At 39.9% G+C, this 21673-nt stretch overlaps 1 protein-coding gene across 1 annotated transcript in view; it reads right to left on the reverse strand.

Moving 5' to 3' along the window:
• The window catches only part of scat (VPS54 subunit of GARP complex scat), a 112467-nt gene that overhangs the window by 82331 nt on the left and 8463 nt on the right, over positions 1-21673 (reverse strand). Inside the window, exons 2-5 of the mRNA XM_067153860.2 lie at positions 9829-10129; positions 5808-5930; positions 601-703; positions 340-521 (exon numbers count right to left, since the gene is read on the reverse strand). Of these exons, the coding sequence (XP_067009961.2) occupies positions 340-521; positions 601-703; positions 5808-5930; positions 9829-10129 (709 nt within the window). The remainder of the gene's footprint in view (positions 1-339; positions 522-600; positions 704-5807; positions 5931-9828; positions 10130-21673) is intronic.

Below are 21673 nucleotides of genomic sequence, written 5' to 3' on the forward strand. Positions count from 1 at the left end.
CCCACCTCCGCTTTGTCCAGCACAAATCTCACATGGAGTGACCGGGATTTGAACCACAGTATCCAGCGATAAGAGGCCGAAGCACTGCCGTCTGAGCCATGGAGGCTCACATCAAGAAGAGTTATCTGACCTATTTATAATGAATGCTGCGGAGCAGCGCAGGTCCTCTGGCATATACCCGTATTTGAAAGAATTTTCCTCATTTATAACATACTGTACATGACAAGTGAGAAGGTGAGGGGGGTGGGGCTAATTTCCCAATTATCCCTTAAATCCACACCTGCGTGCAGACACACTTTCTCGTACAATGGGCACTTAAAAGGTAGTAAGGAAATTTACCTTCTCCTGAAGTAGTTTGCCTGACTGATGAGAGCTACAGGAACCATCTTTATTTATTCCCGGCGAGAGTGGCTCCTTCGTCGAGAACGGGAACACGGCATTAAAAGTCTCTGGATTACTTAGCTCCAAGCTCGGCTGCAGGAATATTTTCGGAATCCCACTTATATCGAAATGGGGTCTACCTAGGGAGTGAATTCACTTTAGTTAGGAGCACAACTAATTTTGCCACAAATAAAACAGCAAAAGCAAGGTACTTCTCACCAATATGCCTGACTGCTCTGAGGTTGGGGAAGTGCTGAAGCAATTCGTTGTGAGACGAAGGTTTTGCCGAGTTTGTGTTCATCCGCACATGCTTCCGGTATCGCTGAAAGAGAACAATAGATACAATAAGTTCCTTTATAGGTAATGTACTTTCAAAGAATAATATAAAATCCATAATAATAGTAAATGCTCACGTCAGAAAGCTAACAGAAGCGAGATATATACCGTAACTATAGAACTTCTATCTGTAATGCAAAGGAGGGGATGTTCAACCTGATCAATACAAGAATTTAAAGTTCAATTATATTTTATACTGAAATACTAGGACTAGTTTTGACACTTTGATTGGGCCATCCTCATACTCTTAAGAACTAAAATACCACTTTTCCAAATAATTAAGAGATAATTTATTTACATAAACTAGTAATCTAATACAGTATATCCTGAACATCCATAATACAAAGTCATGTATTAAAGAAGAAAACCTTCATCAAGCTCTTTACCAGGTGGTAGTGTCCCGAGAATAGATGGGACATTACCACGCATCAGAGCTATGTTGATACGCTGAATAAGAAACGCAGTTGACTGTGTATCGCTGGAAATTTGAGCAATCTGCTGGCCAACCTCTTTGATAAAATCGAGGCCATTATTACCCCAGGAACCACTCAATTCAATGGCTACTGGCATGACGAAGAATTTGTCCAACAAATTGCTGTATTTCTTCTTTTAGCATTTTCCCTATTCGCAGCTGCACCTCCAGCACTCAATGACGAAAGGGGAAGATTGGAATGGGCAAATGTGTTGGCACAGGTAAACTCCCACAGGAGAGATCCACCCCTTTTCCATAGCAAAAGTGTCATTCCGTCTGGCCTTTTACCGTCTGAATGGCAGCAGCCAGTGGGCTCTTGTATAGAAAGAACTTCTGCTGAAATCAGAGCCCATAAGATGGCATCATTTATAGTGGAGTGGTGGATGTGTGTCTTTACTTTTCAAACAGGAAAGGCCATGGAGGCCACGTTAATCAACATAGGCACTACAAGCTGAGCATCAGTGAGGCTAACAGATGGCTGCTTGCAAATGTAAAGCCAGAGCGATATGGAAACTCTCATTGGTAAGATGAAACCATGAGAAGACCAAGGTAATGCTTGGAGCCATGCACCAGATTCGGGAGAAGAAGCAGCGAGGAGACGGGCTTTGTCTTGAAGTCTACTAGTCAGCTACTGCAGAAGTGAGTGGAGATGACTAAAAGAGGAGTATCGCCAAATTCACACCACGATGAATGCCGAGACCAACCACTCGGGGAGCATTGAGGATGGTTTCGAGGCCAGTTTTTAACACACGATCGTGGGGTCTCGTGCCAAAACAGAGAACAACGCAGGATGGAAAACAAACCACAGAGATGTATGATGCTGTCCTTAAAATGTCCACTTGGTAGTATAAAGGGGTTAAAACTTGTGGTGGAAGTAGAGCCTCTATAAGACAAAGAGAACCATATAAAGAGGCTAAAAATGACAGAATCGCCATATCCAGAGCACGACGGTGGACATGAGCATGCTCAGAGTATGCAAGAGTAAAATATTGCTATGCTGTAGAACTAACTTTGGTTGGAGTTGTACTGCATTATAATACAATAGTTGACCTGAGAGAGTAACCATAGGAAGGCGATGGAGAACATACCATAAGCTTGCATGAACAGTGTACACATGAAAGAAACTCTTGGGTCCAATTTTAGCTGTAGCCTTTGTCAGTGAAGGACAGAATAAGACTGGTAGTGTTAATGATGGTGCACTGCCTCCAGAGAGGACTTTCTACCTGACACCCAAAGGCAACATGCACGTCTGGGTGGATGTATTCTTGAAAACTAGTTGCTGCATTGAGGTAAAGGGAGGGGGCAGACAAGGGAAGATAGGGAGCAGTTATCTAATGTTAAGGCTGGGTGCATGCACTAGTTGATGTATATTTATACTCCTGGGCTACACTAAGGGGACAATCTTACTCTTTCTTCCATGTTACAGTTATTTTCTAACTGTTACATTCGATTCAGTGTTGCTATCCATACAGTTTAAGGACCCTACTTCTTGATACGTCATCTTACAGTTGCCGTTAATCCAGCAAATTGGCACTATACAGTCATGGTTTATTTGTGATCTGTGAGAAACATATTGCCATTGCCGTATTGTTAAAATCACTAGTGTTACATTTGCGGGTATAATTAAAGCAAAGTTTCTTGATGTGTTGCATTGTAAATCTGTTTGGGTAATACCAGGTAAGCAGAACTGTGGCATGTTCAAATAATGCATTTAATAACGTAGTTGGTGCAAAATGGCAAACACAGCATTTTATTAATTACAGTCTTATTTTGTCCAATACTTATGTATAGAATTCGATTAGGATGTCTAACGAGCAAGAAAAATCTGCAAGAACTTCTCTGAAAAGGAAAAACATTACCTCATTTACAAAGATAAAGTTCAGTTCAAATGGAAGGAAATTTTGTTATCAACCAAACTTAACCTAATCTTGTCTTGTCATGACTTGTGGTACAGTTTGCAGTGTTAGCCGTTGTGTATTCTCATTGACTTATGGCATATGTACGTGTAATATATTTTCTTGTGTGTTATTACAGTGTGGTTTCTCTTCAGTCTGACAAATAATAACTAATTTTAAGAAGGGAGCTGAATTATTTACACTAGGCAAAGGCCAAAGAATACAGTTATAGTAATGCGTATATCAAAATATTTCCTTTTGCTAGCCCCACCTTAAGCCCTCTTCCTAAGCCATATATAACTTTATATATGTTATTTCAATACAAGAACTTACTGATTTCCATGATTATAATTTTTACAACACCCCATTTATACTTTATTCTTTGTTAAAAACCTCTTAGTATGTATATTCCTTGTATTATTAACTATTACTATAATAACATCTCATTTCACTTGTTATTCTTTAAAATAACATTTTCTTAGGATTTCGCCAAAAGTGATCTTTGCTTCAATACGGCTGATGATGACCCCTAGATGGGTTGAAACTAGTACCATGTAATTTATAATTTTGTGAATATATTTTAGTATTGAAAAGGTGGAAACGTTTACGTTGTTATTATTATTACTTATATATTATTCTCAGTTCAATACGGACCAAAAACATGAAATTCATAACCAGACAGGTCTTATGGCGATGATGGGATAGGAAAGGGCTAGGAGTCTTCAGGGCTGCCGACAGTGGGATTTGAACCCACTATCTCCCGGATGCAAGCTGTCAGCTGCGCACCCCTAACCGCATGGCCAACTCGCCTGGTATATCAAAATAAAGGCAGAAACATATAACATTACACTGAGTGAGGGTAAGAGAGAGTGTATTTCCTTAATTCCTCATTAAACTTGAAAACAGACTTAATGATGAAATTACCGGGCGAGTTGGCCGTGCCCGTAGAGGCGCGCGGCTGTGAGCTTGCATCCGGGAGATAGTAGGTTCGAATCCCACTATCGGCAGCCCTGAAGATGGTTTCCGTGGTTTCCCATTTTCACACCAGGCAAATGCTGGGGCTGTACCTTAATTAAGGCCACGGCCGCTTTCTTCCAACTCCTAGGCCTATCCTATTGTCGCCATAAGACCTATCTGTGTTGGTGCGACGTAAAGCCCCTAGCAAAAAAAAAAAAATGATGAAATTCATGATTGATCATTTACTTGCGTATGGGAAGCTCCATTATTGTTATTTACAGTGAGGTTGGTTTGTTGATAGTTATGTCTTGTGATTTCAATATGTAACTAGTCAAGTTGGCAACAATGATGAGCCATTAAAAATAGTGAATAGTATAGGGAGTGATATTTGCCCTTTAGTGGGGAGTACTATAGTTCTATAGAAATAACGCAAAAAATTGTTTCTTTTTTGCAAAATTGAACATAAATTAATGCAAAAAAATCATGCCCCTAGTAATGTCAAATGCTAAATACGTAATCTTCGTAATTAACAATATTAACTAAATGAATTGTCAATATTTCTTTTAAATCATTCAAGCTCTTAAGTCATACAATCACTACTCTAGTACATGATAGAAAAGTTAAGAAAAAACTCTGTGTAAATACTTCGAGAAAACACAACTGCTTGCGAGGTTGCTCCATTGGAAGCAGAAATTTTTCTATCATCACTCAACGCAAATGTTCTCTCATAAAGACAGTATCCTTAAGTTTAATTCTGTCATCCACAACCAATTTTCATCACAACAGTTCTGTGACATTATAGAATATTCCTGACTTTCAGGCAAGTATACAACAGTGTCTATCAAATATTATAAATTAAAGATAATTCTACCACTAAGAAAAACAATCTTAGTGTGTGTCCCAAGAGTGGGTAAAAAATTGTCACGAAAAAATCAAACCATATGAGGGGCTCCTAGTAAGAGTACCAACCATCTAAGTGAGGCTCTGGTTTACTCAAGCCATGGTGAAAGACATTGTGCTAAGGCTGAATGACACTGGAGTATTTTAAAAATAGAGCCTCAAAGGATGTCTTCAGGAAACCAGGGTATAAAAAGAAACATATTGCAATTCATGATACGTTTTGCTTATGCAAATCGTTTACGTATCATTTCTACTGTTCACTATTGAAATTACTCGAACAGTAATACCGAATTTCAGAGCAGTATTTTAAACCTGAGAAGAACAACTTCCTTCCAATAGCATCATATTCCTTCTAAATGCAAACAAAAGATAACTTGATGTGATGAACAGTTTAAAAGAAATAACCCAAAAGTCTGCTTCACACAATCTTTCTTCATCAGAGGTAAATCATATGCAAATACCTTTTCTGTTTCTTTTATGTGTCAGCACTGTCATGGAAAGCTATCGTATCTACCAATGTCAATTTCACAAACTTTCAGGGGTGGATAAGCATGCAAATAAGGCAACAGGTGTGAAGTATGACACAGTGCAATAATCCATAACCCACAGAACATGCAGTTACCCTTCACATGTCATGCTAACAGTTTGCAATGGTGAAAGAAATACAGGATTAAGGGGATGCTTTAAGTAGCAAGATTCTGTGTCAACTTACATCCCTAATGGGGAAGGATTTGGATGACAAACTACTTAATACATCTAGAACAATAAGAGAGCAGTGATATAACATATTCTGTCATCAATATTATATTCACACTTCATTCTTTATTAGTAATTTAACATAAGAGATAAGCAAATGCTGATCTTACCCTGGCAATCTTCTTGATGTACGAATCAAAATGCTGTAGAGTGATTTCCGGTAAGTGAGGCGATGGTGAAACATCGACCTTATCCACAAAGCCATCTCCCCACAGCTTTGTAAAGAAGTCCCGCTGGTGTGGAATAGAAAACAATGTAATTTATTCAAAGCATGTAACTTCTAGTAACATTTTCAAGTTCATATGAATAATATAATGGGAGGTGTGAATGAATGGATTAAACAATGATTATATATCAACTTATAACTAGACTGTCAATTACAGGGATAATACAGATGCATATCAAGTAAGGAGAGGAAGAGTGAGTTGATAAGACAAGATGAATATCTGGTTACTGTATTACATGTCTGTCAGCCAGAGGTAAGTGCACTGACGACAGGCACGAGGAAGCAAACGCCGTACAGAAAGTGGGGCACATTTCCACATCATCCGTTAACTGTTTTTACAGTCATACTGGTACAATAAATACAGTCCAGCCATCTTTGCTTATTTCAGTAATTTTTCTCCTTTTCTACATATTGTTCCCAAAAAACTCCAGCTCTATTTGCTAGGTCCATCTTTTCTTTAGTTAGCCTCTAATTATATACAGACTTCTCAGATCTTCCTCTAGTTTATTACTGATATATTACAGAGTTGCTATTAAACTTTCGTCTCAAGATAGCTCTCCTATTACAAAGGTTATCCATCCTTGTTTTCCAGATCACAGTCAGCTGTTACCTCAGCAAGTAACGGTACAGGCTTCAAGGCTATTGGTTGAAATCAACACAAACCACACTTCATGAGTACTTGTTAAGGTCTGATGTCCTCCCTGTTACATGCCACGCCCTCCTATTACATTAGCTGGGCGTACCACAGCTGTCTCTAAATCAATCGCTCATGAGTGTATAACATTTCCACCTCCACTTGTGTCATACTCCGTAGCACAATGGTTAGCACTATTGATTGACATCCTTGGAGGTCCAGGTTCGATCCCCCGTGGTCCTAAAGGTTTAAGAATGGCAGGAGGGCTGGTATGTGGTTAAAATGGTACATGCATTGGGGGTGTACCTAGGAAGAACTGCAACACCTCTGGATGAGGACACGGGTTTACTTACTTCCCCTTTTTTTCTTCCAATATCCTCCTTCATCTGGTCCCCCCAATCTCTTTCTTAGTCTTCCTCCCCACATTCCTGCTCCCAACTTACTCTTAGAATTCTGTTTGCTTTCACTCTTTTGCCATGCTTAAACCACCAAAGGCAGCCAGGTCGGAAAGAATGAAGCAGTTCTGGGAGCAGAAGAAGAAACATAAGCCAAATTAAATGTATATGGATTGATTAAAGTGCTCCAATGTGGGCGTAAAATAATTTATTTTGAAAACATGGCTTCATGTGACCCTTCCCACTTACACGTGAAATGAGTAACCTGTTCGTTAGTGAAGGCGATCACACCAAAAACACAAGAAAGCTGAATTTTCTAGAAAACTGTTAGAGGTGCAAAGAAAATCCATAGGAGATAGAAAAGTTCATTTCAAGGACACACGGTGCACTTCATTTTCTGAAAGGCCAATAGCTAACCCGTTACTTTAATGATGATCATAATTTTATTGTTTTTATGTCCCACTTACCGCTTTTGATGGTTTTCGGAGACATCAGGTACCAAAATTTTGTCCCACAGGAGTTTTTTTATGTGCCAGTATATATATACCGACATGAGGCTGACGTATTTGAGCGCCTTCAAATTCCACCGGCCTGAATCAGGATCGAACCTGCCGAGTTGGTGTCAGAAGGCCAGTGTCTCAACTGTCAGCCTATCAGCCCAGCCCCATTATTTTAGTTGATGAAGGGCAAAAATTGCCCAAATTTGGCACATACCAGTCCAAAATCCTCCATTAGTTCGCAAATGTGAAATATATCAAAATCAAAATTAACCCTTGAGTTACTCAGGATATCAAGCTGTATCCTGACCAAATTTCAGCTCAGTTGGCCCAGTAGTTTTTGAGCCTATCGAGAACAGACAGACAAACAAACACCATCTCATATTTATTAATAGTATAGATTGCAAGTCTCAATGAGATGCCTTAAAAAGGCGAAAGATGAACATTTGTGAAATTGGAGATGAACGGTGGAACACAGAGGCAAGAGAAGAACTAATTTTATATCCTATGCATAGCATGTGTGACAGGATTTTTTTTCCTAGTGGTTTAAGTCACACTAATACATGGAAAGTTTTCAGTAACGCAAGGACAGGAAAGGACTAGGAATGGGAAGGTAGTGGCCGTGGCCTTAATTATGGTACAGCCTCAGCATTTGCCAGGTGTGAAAGTGGGAAACCACGGAAAAGTATCTTCAGGGCTGCCGACAGTGAGATTCAAACCCACCATCTCACAGCTATGCGATCCTAACCACACGGCCAACTTGTTTGGCATGTGTGAAAGAAGTGACAGCATCTTCTTTTTAATGGTTACATCACTGTAGAGTAGTGTATTGACTTGCTAAATTATCACCAAGTCACCTGGTCACAAGCGTGCCAGCTGCTAATCTACTCACACATAACATGTTTAAGCCTGGTCCACATTCCTTTTTTGCAGAATCAAGTAGGTTAGTTTTTAAAACGTCTGGCACACTTACATCACCCCAGACTGCAATAAATGAGTGGGGTCACACAGTGTGTGTTTACACTGTTTCTGTTGCTGTACTTGACCACCAGGTGCCAGGCCCAGAACCAAAACTTGCTATGTAAAGTGTGATGTCTGTCCAATAACAGACCATTTATATTGGTATTATAAATTTACTCATTCGGGACAAATATTTCAGATTCCCTATGGGAATCAACATCTATGTCATCTAATAGCCAAGCAGGCATCAATTTTTGGTAAAGACACAAAGTCTCTTAGTGCATTGGCACTGCCGGTGGCTCCAAGTAGCCTACGCAGTGGCCTCCACAGTATGCACTAGCCAGCGTCTTGGTACTGTGTGGAGATGAGAAGAATGCAAGAATAAGGAATGTGGCCTGCAAGCACGAACTTCCTGTTCTGCCCAGACAGATCGGCTCTTATCTGCTCTTATCTGCTACACGAAAACATTGGCTCACACTTTGCAGTTTGCTGGATAACAACTGACAAGAGCGAAGAGCTGCCAGTGGAAGATAATATAAAGTCGTCTGGGTAGTAGCGGAGTTGCTATGGTAACCACTAAGTCACTGGCTCTGCTGGTGAAAACCCCTCCGTCCCGTGCCTCACCGGATATGTGCATTCTTCTGATCTCCCAACAATAGGTGTGCTAGGTACCAACTGATGAGCCCAACCTAGCACACGAGGGCGAAATGCTGGCAACCAGGAATGAGTTAGCTGGAAAATTTATAGTGTCCAATAATGGACCATTTATAATGGTATTGTTTTAAACTGCTCCACACACATGTGTAATGTTGAGAAATGACGTGCTAGAAGCAGAGTGAAACAGCATCTGACTCACCTTTTTCGCATAAATTGCTCCAATTATGTTAAAAATAGTTAGCAGTATAATTTTTTTGTCATTATATGGTTTTCCATCCCTAAAGAACGCAAGAGAAAGAAAAACAATCTCCATACAAGCCATGAAGGTTCTTGAGGGGTGGAGGCTTCCACTATCCGTAACCTCAGCACTTAATGAGGTAGACTCGTTAGCACTACGCCAGACCGCCTTTGCCCCAAGGAATTAACCTGGTACTCATTTTTGGTGTATGCTGAGTGAACCTCAGGACCATGTGCACCTACGGAAATGGAAATCTCATTTCTTATATTTTTCCACTTCCTGATGGGGAATCGAACCAATGTCCTTCCTGGCGAACTACCTCGGCCAGGCGGCCCCTTCCCTAAAGAATGAGCCACTTAAAATACTTAATTTCATTATTCGTTCATATAAAATAATGTGAAAACTTGTTCAATAAACACCTTAAACTGGTACCTTTTCAGAACATGATGGCAGAAATATTTTTTAGTATTTTTTTCCTCTTTATCACATCTTGTAGCCAAATGTAATGAACAAGGTTTCACTACCTGTTTCCCTCTGTTGGGATCGTTGAGGACTGCGGGCAGATTCTGGGACGCGCAGTACAAGGTCCACTGCTGACCGTCGGCCACGATGCTCGGCGTCTCACTACTGTGATGGGTCGCCATGAACTGTCTGAGGTGGCCACGCCGTGTACTACTGTCTACGGCTACATGGTGCTTGTAAACGTGTTCCTCGTAGTCCTCGTCGTTCACCCCCTCCACCGGCAGCGACGAGCACACTCCATTGTAGCCGTACCGACACACAAAAGAGCCGCCTTCTCGGGTGCAGTGCCGCTCTCTCAAGTGGCTACAAAAAGAAAGAAAAATGGAAAGATGTTGATTTCTTACACGTTGTTGTATATCCCTCCTTGATGGGTTAGTTTCAGTAACTACAGAAGTAATGAGAGCAGAAGAATAAAGGACCCCGTCAACTAAGAATATAATAAATAGTAAATTAGAGTAGTGTTATTGTTGATAATTTCTGAGGAAAATCACAGCAATGGAAACTAGAGTTACTAGGTCATGTGTGTGCAGTGTTTTGCCCAGGGCATGCCATTTCGCCTCACCAGCTGAACTGGCATGCCTGTTCAAAATGTTGCTTAGAGGTGGCAGACTGTTTGGACAGTCCCGCCAACTTAGCAAATATGGATGCCAACCGGCTACAGGAGCAGATATTCCCCGTCATAAAAATAAAGGCATTCCAGTCCAACTGATGAGTCCAAAATGTATGCCCTGGGCGGGATGCTGTGCATAGACATGACAGCTCAGGTGATACTACGGTACTTGAGGCCTTTTGTCCTTCCCTTACAGTCCTCCCATGATCCCTCATCGAAGCGAGTGTTCATACATTTTTTTTTTTTGTGTCCTGACAGTCATAATTATCTCCATGATCAAAAGGGGCTAATGACCATGTGGTTTTGCAGCCAATTAAAAAATATGGTGCTCGAATTATATGTCTGCCGCTGAGCGAGTGTTGCATTTCTCCTAAAGCGAAAGATCTAGTTGCTGCCAGCGCTTTCCGAGCCTCACAATGTGGAGGAAAATCATAAGAGGAATAGAACCACTGACAACAACTAGACCTTTCACTTTTTTTAGAAGTGCAACAGTCACGCAGTGGCAGAAATATAATTCGAGGAAAACCCCTCTAACACTAGTTCATTACTACAACGACTGAACAATGTTTACCACATCAGTAACGCTCACCATGGATGGCTTTATACTTGTGAAATCCTTTATCAAATACTCCACTTTTACAACACAAATTGTCTGTCTTTATTTTAAGACAACATTAAAATATTTCGAGACATGTTTCATCCTCCTTTAGGACATCTTCAGTCGATGATAGACAAGACACCTTAATATATAGCAAGGACATTAAAAGCATTGAATGTTAACTAGAATTCAAAGTCGAATGTGTCCAATTAAAATGTGACTTATCTGACGGCATGCTGTGAAAACTATTAGAATTGTGGGTATCTTTAAAATATCACAAACTGTAGTCTTTGGAATGACTGTCAATGGGATGAAAGTGTCATGCACTCGTTAATTAACGCTGTATAACTTTCCGTAGAATGTACAGGCACAAATCTCGGCTGCATCATGAGTGGACCTAAAGGAGGACGAAACATGTCTCGAAATATAATAATGTTGTCTTAAAGACAGACAATTTGTACTGTAAAGGTGGAGTGTTTGATAAAGCATTTCATAAGCATATACTTGTAACAATACAGACTTTATAATGAAATTTATTTTGTGTAATGGATGTATTTAGCAATAAAAATTCAGATTTGTTAACATCTCCATTATTGAAGCCCGAACAGTAAAAATTTCTCACACAGACAGAGCGGTATTTTCTAACATTTTTGCCATGTACATTTTTAGATATTTGGAGATACTTAGACATTTCTGAAAAATGTAATAATCGTGAATATCTCCATTATAATTTGTTGTACAGTAAAACACATTAAACATACAAGACAGTCAATTATTACATTCATTTTTTTTTTCAATATAGATAATATGAAGACATGAAAACAAAAGAAATAGGACAACCTCCACATCTTCAGATGCCTCTGTCTTTAAATAGATGTGTTCCTTTTCTTGTTCCTATCTCCCTATAAAACACTTGATTTGACACTTGTTCCTACCTCTTCATTACCTGTGTTAACTTGTTGGCATTCTTTTCTCGTTATGTGTTTGTTATGCGTTCCTATTCTTTTTATCACCTGTATAGATTTTATCCTTTTGTCTCTTCCCTTTTTTCCTGTTTATATCCAGCTTTTTTCCTATTCCATGCTTCCAACATCAAGACTGGAGATCTGTCAGGTTGGCCCCTTAATAAGTGCTGACGCTTATCAGTGTGATGAAGCTGGGAAGCAGAGACGCGTTCCTTGGGGGCTAAGACAAAACACATGTAGAAGAGGAGAGAGCTGAAGTGTATGAGACTGTCCGTGTCTGAGAACTCATTTGCTCTGAATATGATAACTAGGTGCCTATGAACATTCCTAAACATAAGTTTGTAACAGACCAATAGTGTATCAACCAGCCCTAGAAAATTGTTGGTATTTGTCACTCACTAGACGATGGGAGGGTGAGGCAAAAAAATTTTTATTATCGTTCACCATAAACCAAAATGTATTGCACTGCTCCATTATTTATTAAGTCAATTTCCATTATTTTAATTCTATTGAGATGTAGACTGAATAATGCTGGTCAAAAAAATGAAAAAGGACTTTGCAGGCTTATCCCTCACAAATTGCAGAGCTGGATTTGGGGAGTCTGGTCTTCAGGCCACTGTCATGACACTGTCCTGACGAGAAATACCATTTGTCTGTGATAACACCAGGGTTGAAGTCCTCTAAGTCTGATGCATTTACTGCCAGCTATATGACATCATCTAGTATAGTGGTGTCCAGGGAATGTCCCTGCTTCCTTTCTATCCTATTAACAAAGTTAAATCCTCATTCACAAAATACTGTTGTTACTGCAATATATGTGACCCGATAAAACACTTTCTTCAGCTCACTTAAGCACTCAGGAAACTTGTGTCAAGTTTTTAACAGCTCGCAAGATTTTGTTTGACCAACGGGACTCGAACCGGCTAACCATGGCGACAAGACTGTTCAGACTTAATGATCATGGCCACCAGGCGGGCTTAATAATAATTTTATTGGTTTCACGTCTCACTAACAACTTTTATGGCTTATGGAGATAATGAAGTGCAAAATTTTGTCCCACGAGTTCTTGAGTTCATTCAACACTGCTGGAATGAGCCAGGAAACTACCAACAGGCTTAAGATGGTTTTATCATATAACAAAAATGCAGGATATGCAGTTACTCAAGAAACTGACTTGGCAAAACCAGCTTTACTGTTTGAAGAAAAGTTGATAACATTATTTAACCTTCTGAGGAGAAAAATGTTCCGTCCTATTAATGATAAATATATTTCAGTGAAATTGCTGATACTGATAAATACAATGGCATGAGTTCACATTACTCTTGTCTGTGTGATATGTATAAGATGAACATGAAGTTTGAAGTATCTGTAGGCCTATAATTAAAAACACTGAAAATCCACAGCCTGTTTCCAGTCATTTGACCGGGTTAGGAATGGAATGAATGACCCCCATCTAGTGGCGAGGATAGGAACTGTGCCAGCTGCTGAAGCCTGTCACACTCCTCTGGAGCAATGATAAATGACCAACGGGTGAAATGAAATGATACTGCACAGTGTTGCTGGAATAATGACAGGAAAACCGCAGTACTTTGAGGAAAACCTGCCCTGCCACCGGTTTGTCCAGCACAAATCTCACATGTGAGCAACTGGGATTTGAACCATGGAACCAAGCAGTGACAGGCCAGCACACTGCTGCATAAGCTATGGAGGCATTACCACAAATTAAATAATGTGATGGTCCTTAAACCAATCCTTGATGTGCAACTTATCATATACTCTAGCTCTTAATATGTGTCGTAAATCTTTGGGCACAACAGTGTTCTATCCAGGCTATAAATGACCAGAAACAAAAAATGTAATTAATATTAAATGATTGAATGCGTCATTTTACAATTATAGGATAAAATTAACTGTAGATATACAAATATGTACAAAAACAGAAACATTTCAGAATCGGACAACTTAATCCACTATAATTATAATTCCGTGTGGCTATTTCTAGCTGAGTGCAGCCCTTGTAGGCAGACCCTCCGATGAGGGTGGGCGGCATCTGCCATGTGTAGGTAACTGTGTGTTATGTGTGGTGTGCGAGTTGCAGCGATGTTGGGGACAGCACAAACACCCAGGCTACTGGAATTAACCAATGAAGGTTAAAATCCCCGACCTGGCCGGGAATCGAACCCGGGACCCTCTGAACCGAAGGCCAGTACGCTGACCATTCAGCCAACGAGTCGGACAACTTAATCCACTATGCTGTATACTGTCTGGACCGTACAAAGTCACAGTCCAGCTCCGTGGCTAGATGACTATCATGCTGGCCTTTGGTCCAAGGGGTCCAGGATTTGATTCCCGGCTGGGTCGGGGATTTTAACCTTCATTGGTTAATTCTGACGGTTCGGGGGCTGGGTGTTTGTGTCATCTTCAGCATTAGAATAATTTATCATGGGTAGGGCCTCATTCCCACAGACATCAGCTTGAAAGACCTGCACTTGACCTCTCCGGAGGTCACATGCCATTATTAGAACAAAGTCACATAGAAACACCACTTGTGCACATTAATGAGCAGTATGATATCAGTCTTGGTTAGTGGAAACCAGGCATTTCACCAGATGAATTGTAGATTTCCGATTAGCTCATCGTTATATTGATCTGCCTCCAGCCATTCTTGCATCCATTCCATCTTTGCGCTGAAGCCATTTTGCAGCAGTCAAGTTGCTTCTTCATATGCCGGTCTCCTGGACCTAAGGTACGTCACAGGTAAAAACTGAAGGTCCGCATGCTGAAGAACTGAATCATCTTCAGAGACTTCTCTTCATGCTTTCCAGTGGAGCTAGAAGGGGGTGTGGGGGAATATATTATGTTCAAAGGAACTGGAAACCAATTTAGCTGGAGTAGACTTTATCATGCCACTGATAGTCCTCATTGCTACATTTAACTGTACATCAGCCTTACAGGTTTGACAGCTGCTGACCCAAACAGATAGGCAGCACAGTGTTGCAGGATAAACAAGAGCAAGAGTCACTCCATGAAGCAGAAGTTCACTCCTTAAACTAGAAATGGTGCTTGGGAAAAGAAATTAAGCAACAACTGAAAACTTAGTGAGAGGAAGGAACCTCAATCCTAGGTTTTCTCTCTCAAGGCCATTAAGGTGGATAGTTGTTGAGTGATTAACCTCATTATATATTTATATACATAAATCTTTGGCGTTCAGTCTGCAAGCCTCTGTGAATTTACTAATTGCCGCCACAATCGTCTATTTGTAACTAGCTCTGTGGCCTCCTTTAGTTCTATATCTCTTCTTTAAATCATTAGAAACTGAGTCAGCCATCATCGTCTTGGTCTCCCTCTACTCCTCTTACCCTCCATAACAGAGTCCATTATTCTCCTAGGTAACCTATCCTCCTCCATTCACATCACATGACCCCACCAATGAAGCTGGTTTGTACATGCAGCTTCATTCATTGGGTTTATTCCTAAAAGAATATATGAAATATTTAAGCAGTAACTTAAAAAGAGGCACCGAGCAAGTGGTCGTGTGTTTATGGTCACGTAGATATCGGCTTGCATCTGGGAGATAGTGGGTTCGAACCCTACTGTCGGCAACCCTGAAGATGGTTTTCTATAGTTTCCCATTTTCACACCAGGCAAATCCTGGGCCTGTACTTTAATTAAGGCCATGGCCGCTTCCTTCCCACTCCTAGCCCTTTACTAACCCATCATTGCCATAAGACCTGTCTGTGTCTGTGGGACGTAAAGCAAAATGTAAACAAACAAAAAAAAAAAAAGTTAGGAATGGCTAATATCATCCTAATACTACTTGACTGCCAAAGTCAGTTGTTAAGAATAACTTATATGATTATGATGTCAATGGTTGTTTTAAGGAGCCAAACACAGAGGTCATCAGCCCCCATAAGAACAATTATGACAAAATGCCCAGGAAACAATACTGTGATGGACTCTGGGATAGAGGATAAATTGCAGGTGAAGAATTAAAAAATATTAGAACAAAATGTACAGATGTATGGTTCATGTTTGTGGGTTACTGTAGTCACGTCTTAGTTCGTGAACCATGGGCAACGGCTGAGTGGCCTAGTAAGTGGTCCTGAGAGTCGGGATACCAGTTGCTATGGAATGGGAGTGGGCATCTCGGACATATTCTGAGTCGTGGCCCTCCTTGGGCTCAGGCGGCTAGGACTATACAATTCACCGGTGGTCCATAACCCGTTAGAGGAGAGATCCTCACTTGGACTATGTGCAAGTAGGGTAGCATCCTTCTTCATGAATTTACCGAGTTCAGAACATTTTAAGCAAGTCTCGGACTTATGGGAGTAATGGAGTCCCACTCCCATTTAACAGGCGAGGGACTCCTTGGAAACAACTTGGCGAATGAAATGAATTCACAGAGGCTTGCAGACTGAACGCTGAAAGGTATAACAGTCTATAATGATAATGTATGTATGTATAGATGTAATATTTCAGGATATCATAACAGACAGGAAACCTAGCAGCATAGGCTCAGAAATGGGAAGCCAGGCTCTGTCTGTTAACAGCAGGACAAAGAGCGAGGATAGAAGAGTAGCACCTCTTTTAAAAAACCTTGATCCAGCTAACCCAGCAAGTAGAACATTGGAAGGGTCCCTTGCCAGACCTCAACAGCCTTCAGCAGAGGAGACCTTCAGAACAATGATGCTGGCAAATGGGACAATCCAGTACTCATTCTGCTACCTTGTACATGAAAAAGGGATCTACTAAAGGCTATGGGAGTTCATCCTAACAGAAAAACCCTTGACTGTAAGATATAGCACGTCAGGAGAAGAGGAAAAAAGAGGGATTGCTTGCAACAATAACAGAATGAGGCTTGTTCATTTCCACACCCGGCCTGCTGGTGTGGAGAATCAAGGAGGATTATAATGATGAGGGGGGTGAAGAGGAGGAGGAGGAGGACACATAGAACTGAGAATAATGTGATCACAAAGGGAAGTGGTGGGCATCTAAGATGACTCCTAACTTCCTGCCAAGATAAGATAAGATGAACAGAACAGAGAGATAGTACCAGAAGTATGTAACAAACACTGAGAAGAGAGGGTTCAACAGACTCACAGTTAAGGGATCAGCTAGCACTGGGAAGTTGGACTGTGAGTGCACGAGACCAGGCTTCAAATTCTGACAATGAAAGACCTACTGTACTGTACTACTATTTGTTTTATGTTGCACCAATACAGATAAGTTTTATGGCGACAATGGGATACGAAAATGCTAGGAGTTGGAAGGAAGCAGCCATGGCCCTAATTAAGGTACAGAATCAGCATTTGACTGGTGTGAAAATGGAAAACCATGGAAAACCACCTTCAGACAGTTGGGTTCAAACCTACTATACCCCGAATGCAAGCTCACAGCTGTATGCCCCTAACTGCACAGCTAACTCACTCGGTAATAATATATATATATTTTTTTTTTTTTCAATCTGCTTTATGTTGCACTGACACAGACAGGTTTTATGGCGATGATGGGATACGAAAGGGCTGGGAGTGGGAAGGAATTAGCCATGGCCTTAACTATCTCCTGAATGCTATATCACAGCTGCACACCCGTAAGTGCATGGCTAACTCACTTGTTGTTAATAATAATAATAATATTAATAATAATAAAAATAAATCATGGTTCCAAGGTAGGTTCTTAGGCAAAGCTGTAGTCGATCTTTATGATCTAAATGTCATCAGTGAAACTCTTTGGCTCAATTTCTTTCAGATAAATCTCTATAGGATTGGCTCCATCTATGAACACATCCCCCAAAAGACGTGGCAGTATACTGCGGAGTAGGTAAATTAAATTTTATACAGTAAAGATAACTATGTTTATGAAAGCAAATCTTTAAGCAATACAGTAATACAAAATCTCACTGACCATGACACATGCCAACGTTACGGCTATATTTTATCCGACGATCAACTGCCGTTATCCTCATTTGCTTTCGTAGATGACCTACCTAAACTGAAAGTGATGCTACTATCTTGTTAAATTTAGCCAAAAGCAGCTTTGCAGAAATTTGTTTACATATCCATCCTCCTGCAAGCAAATCTATAATCCTGAAAAAAGGAAAATTAACTGAAGGAAACATCACTACACTCAAAGGATCAATAATCCCATCTATAAAAACAAATAATGAATGAATCAAGTATTTAGGAATTTGACTTCAACAATGAAATTTCTCTTGACAGACATAAACTAATAAGCACAGTAACTTCTGACTTAAATAATCTGGTAAAAACAAAACTTCTAAAACCAGAGCAAAAGATCAAGATTATTAAGGAGTTTGTTTGGCCAGGTTTGATCCATCCTCTACAATGTGTCTCCCTGACACAACTATCAAATGTCTTTCTTAAAGATCTGGACAAAATTATAAGAAGTTCTGTAGAAGAAACAATGATGTTGCCAGATGATACTCCAAATTCAATGATGTATAGTGCCAGAAAGGTCAGAGAGATGAAATAATTTATGCAGAATGGAATGCCAGTATACACCATTGCAATATTTGTAATCGCTTACTCCATATTCAGGACGTTCACCTACAATACGTAAGGAAGTTACCTGAAGAACAAGATATGGCAATTCACAGACTTGACATACAAAAAAAAAAAGTCTTCCCCCAAAGATTGACGGAAGAAAACTATGTGACACTGTGAGAAATCGATCCTTTCAGTCGTGGTACCAGTTGCCACATAAAGGAAAAGGAGTAGTATTATATTCAGACTGCCCGAAAGCAAGAGGCACCCTCCCTAGTCAGACATCGACCTTCCTACAAAATATGAAAGTTCCACTCTAATAGAAAAAATAGTAATACAGATACTGAGGAACTCTCTACAAATAATGACTTCCAACTATACCTGAGAACGTGATTACATCAATAAACCTCTTGAAAAAAGAAGGTAACAGCATTAACGATTAAATTTCTACTTTTCTTAATATTTTTAAACTCCATTGAAATATTGTAACTGTATTCCAGAACCGAATGGTCACCCTTATTGAGGGACGGATGATTTATTTCTTTAATAAATATCTCCCTCTCTCTCTCTAACTCACACTACTTTCATAACAATACAATAACATGCCATTGTCTGAAAGTGGAGATTCTTCTGCTATAGCAGTAGTAACAATGACAGCAGCTGCCACAAGGTACATAGTGCTAACACTGCTATCTTGTTACAGGAGAGGAAAAGTTATAAACATGTCACATCCAATTAGGCAGTTCAAGCACCTTTTCGTGACCATAGAGGTGGTTGTGTAGAAAATGAATATTCTTTGAAGCACTACACAAGCAATGGTGCCCAATGGTAAGTAATAGTAGTTGTACTGAAAGGATACAAAATCTACATAGTAACTACAATTTTTAAAATTTTTCTTTTTAGGAATACTTCCTTTTTAAAAATGCTCAAAGTCCATTTATTTGTAAACAAACCTTCAGCTTCACACTAGAAAAGAACAGGCAGAGACATATTTCTGAAGATATTAAAAAGGATAAAGTTTTTGCATTTTCACATAAAACAGCTTTGCAATAATACAGAGGAATCTGCTCTCAAAGGGTTAAAGCTAATAATTTAGAAAACCCTTTTTCCACATAAGAACTGGATGGTAGAATATTCAAAACAAGTGACACAGTGTAAAAGAATATTTTAGCAAAGATGCTGGGACATTTTCATCTCTTTGAAGCTTAGGAATAGCCTTCTAGTTGGGCTGAGCTGACCAACACATGAGAACGATGCATTCAGCTCTTTGATGTTAAAATTAGCTGTCGTTTGATAATCTGCTGGTCAATAACTGGTTTACTGTGTAATGCAGAGTGCTCTAAATTGGCCTAAGCCAGAAACTGTTCTTTTTTTGAAACTAAGTATTAATCTCTTATTGAAATACAATAAAAGTTATTGACAACATATACCTTTCTGAAAGAATGTTTCTCGAGGGTCCACCATTTCAATACATTATAAGAATTTTTATAAATTTACATAAATAATGTTAAATCATTACTATGTCTTAAACGGGCCAGGTTTTGCCTCTTTTTTTAAGGTATCTTCAACCGCTGTACCTAATATCTAAGATTAAAATTGCCAGGATCCTAGGCTTTGTTTGTGATAAAATACTTAAAATAGTGAGCCTAACATGAATTGCTACAGAAAGGATACATACATAACTTTTTATTTATTTATATTTTATGGTCTTCATTGGACAACTTAACTCAATTTTATAAAAAAGGGTCCCCCCCCCCCCCTTCCTGTCAGCCCAGTACGCTAGCCCTGCAGTGTAGGGGTAGCATGCCTGCCTCTTACCTGGAGGCCCCAGGTTTGATTCCCAGCCAGGTCAGCGATTTTTACGTGGAATTGAGGGCTGGTTCGAGGTCCACTCAGCCTATGTGATTGCAGCTGAGGAGCTATATGATGGTGAGATAGTGGCCCCGGTCTACAAAGCCAAGAGGATTCACCATGTTGACCACATGACACCTCATAGTCTTCAGGCCTTTGGGCTGAGCAGAGGTCACTTGGTAGGCCATGGCCCTCCGGGGGTGATGTGCTGTTGGGTTTGGATTTTTTTTTTCTGGTCAGTCCAGTACTTCTTCATTCTCTCAGATCTTAACTTTCTTTCTTCATCTGAAATCACCTGTCCTATTGTCCGTTTGTTGATCTTTCTGTGTAGCCTGGCTTGTTTGTGAGTTTCATTATTTTGTCTATTTTTTTAAAATCTCCTATTGTAATTTGTATTTTCCTCATCTGTCTGTTAGGTCATCAGCCCAAAGGCTGGTTGGATCCTCAAATAGCACCACCAAAGGTTATGCGGTTATAAGGAACCCCCAAAAAACCAATGGCAGCACCAAATGAGGCGTACTAGGCAAAACGAGGAGTGAGGTGGTTTGCCATAGCTTTCCTCACTGGGTCAGAAAGTACTATTGCAGCACGACTGACCCTATGAGCAGCACCTTTCATAACACTCAGATGCAATAGGCATGCTCTGAATGTCATTACTCAGCACTACCCATACCCCAGCAACTTCCATATTGTCACAGCCATGGATGTTGACTGGGACTGCGGTGGAAGCTACACTTTGGCCTGTGCCAAAAGATGGATGCAAAAGTACTGTACCCATCAAGAAATGACAGCAGGCAGATTTCCCTCATATCTTTGTTAATTTCTGTATTTCATCTAATGTTCCTCTTACTGATCCATAATTCTTCAATTAAAAATAGGAGAGGATTTCCACCAATCAATACTTATTTATTGTATATATTAAACTACAGGACCGGTTTCGACCTCATATTCAAGGTCATCTTCAGCTGAACCATATATACATATTAATATAATGAAGCTTTGATTAAGATTGTGGTGTTGAAGGAATGCCATATGATGATGATGTACATTTAGTTACATACAAATGGGGCACGTCTTAGCGTGAGCTGGCGTATATGTCATTCTGTGCAATATTGCAACTGTATGTCTAAAATGTTGAAGGTCTTAAAACTAGTGTATAAAACACGTCTTTTCCTAAACTAACTTATATATATGTACAAGATAAAAACAATACATAAAAACACTTCATGTACATGAACATTCGTTCTTGCTTGGTGGTCAATACATCGACTAACTTCCGTATTTAAGTCTTATCCACAGTTGTACACTTCAGCTGCTATT

The sequence above is a fragment of the Anabrus simplex genome, chromosome 9 (genome assembly GCF_040414725.1).
Source record: "Anabrus simplex isolate iqAnaSimp1 chromosome 9, ASM4041472v1, whole genome shotgun sequence".
Classification (NCBI taxonomy): Eukaryota; Metazoa; Arthropoda; class Insecta; order Orthoptera; family Tettigoniidae; genus Anabrus; species Anabrus simplex.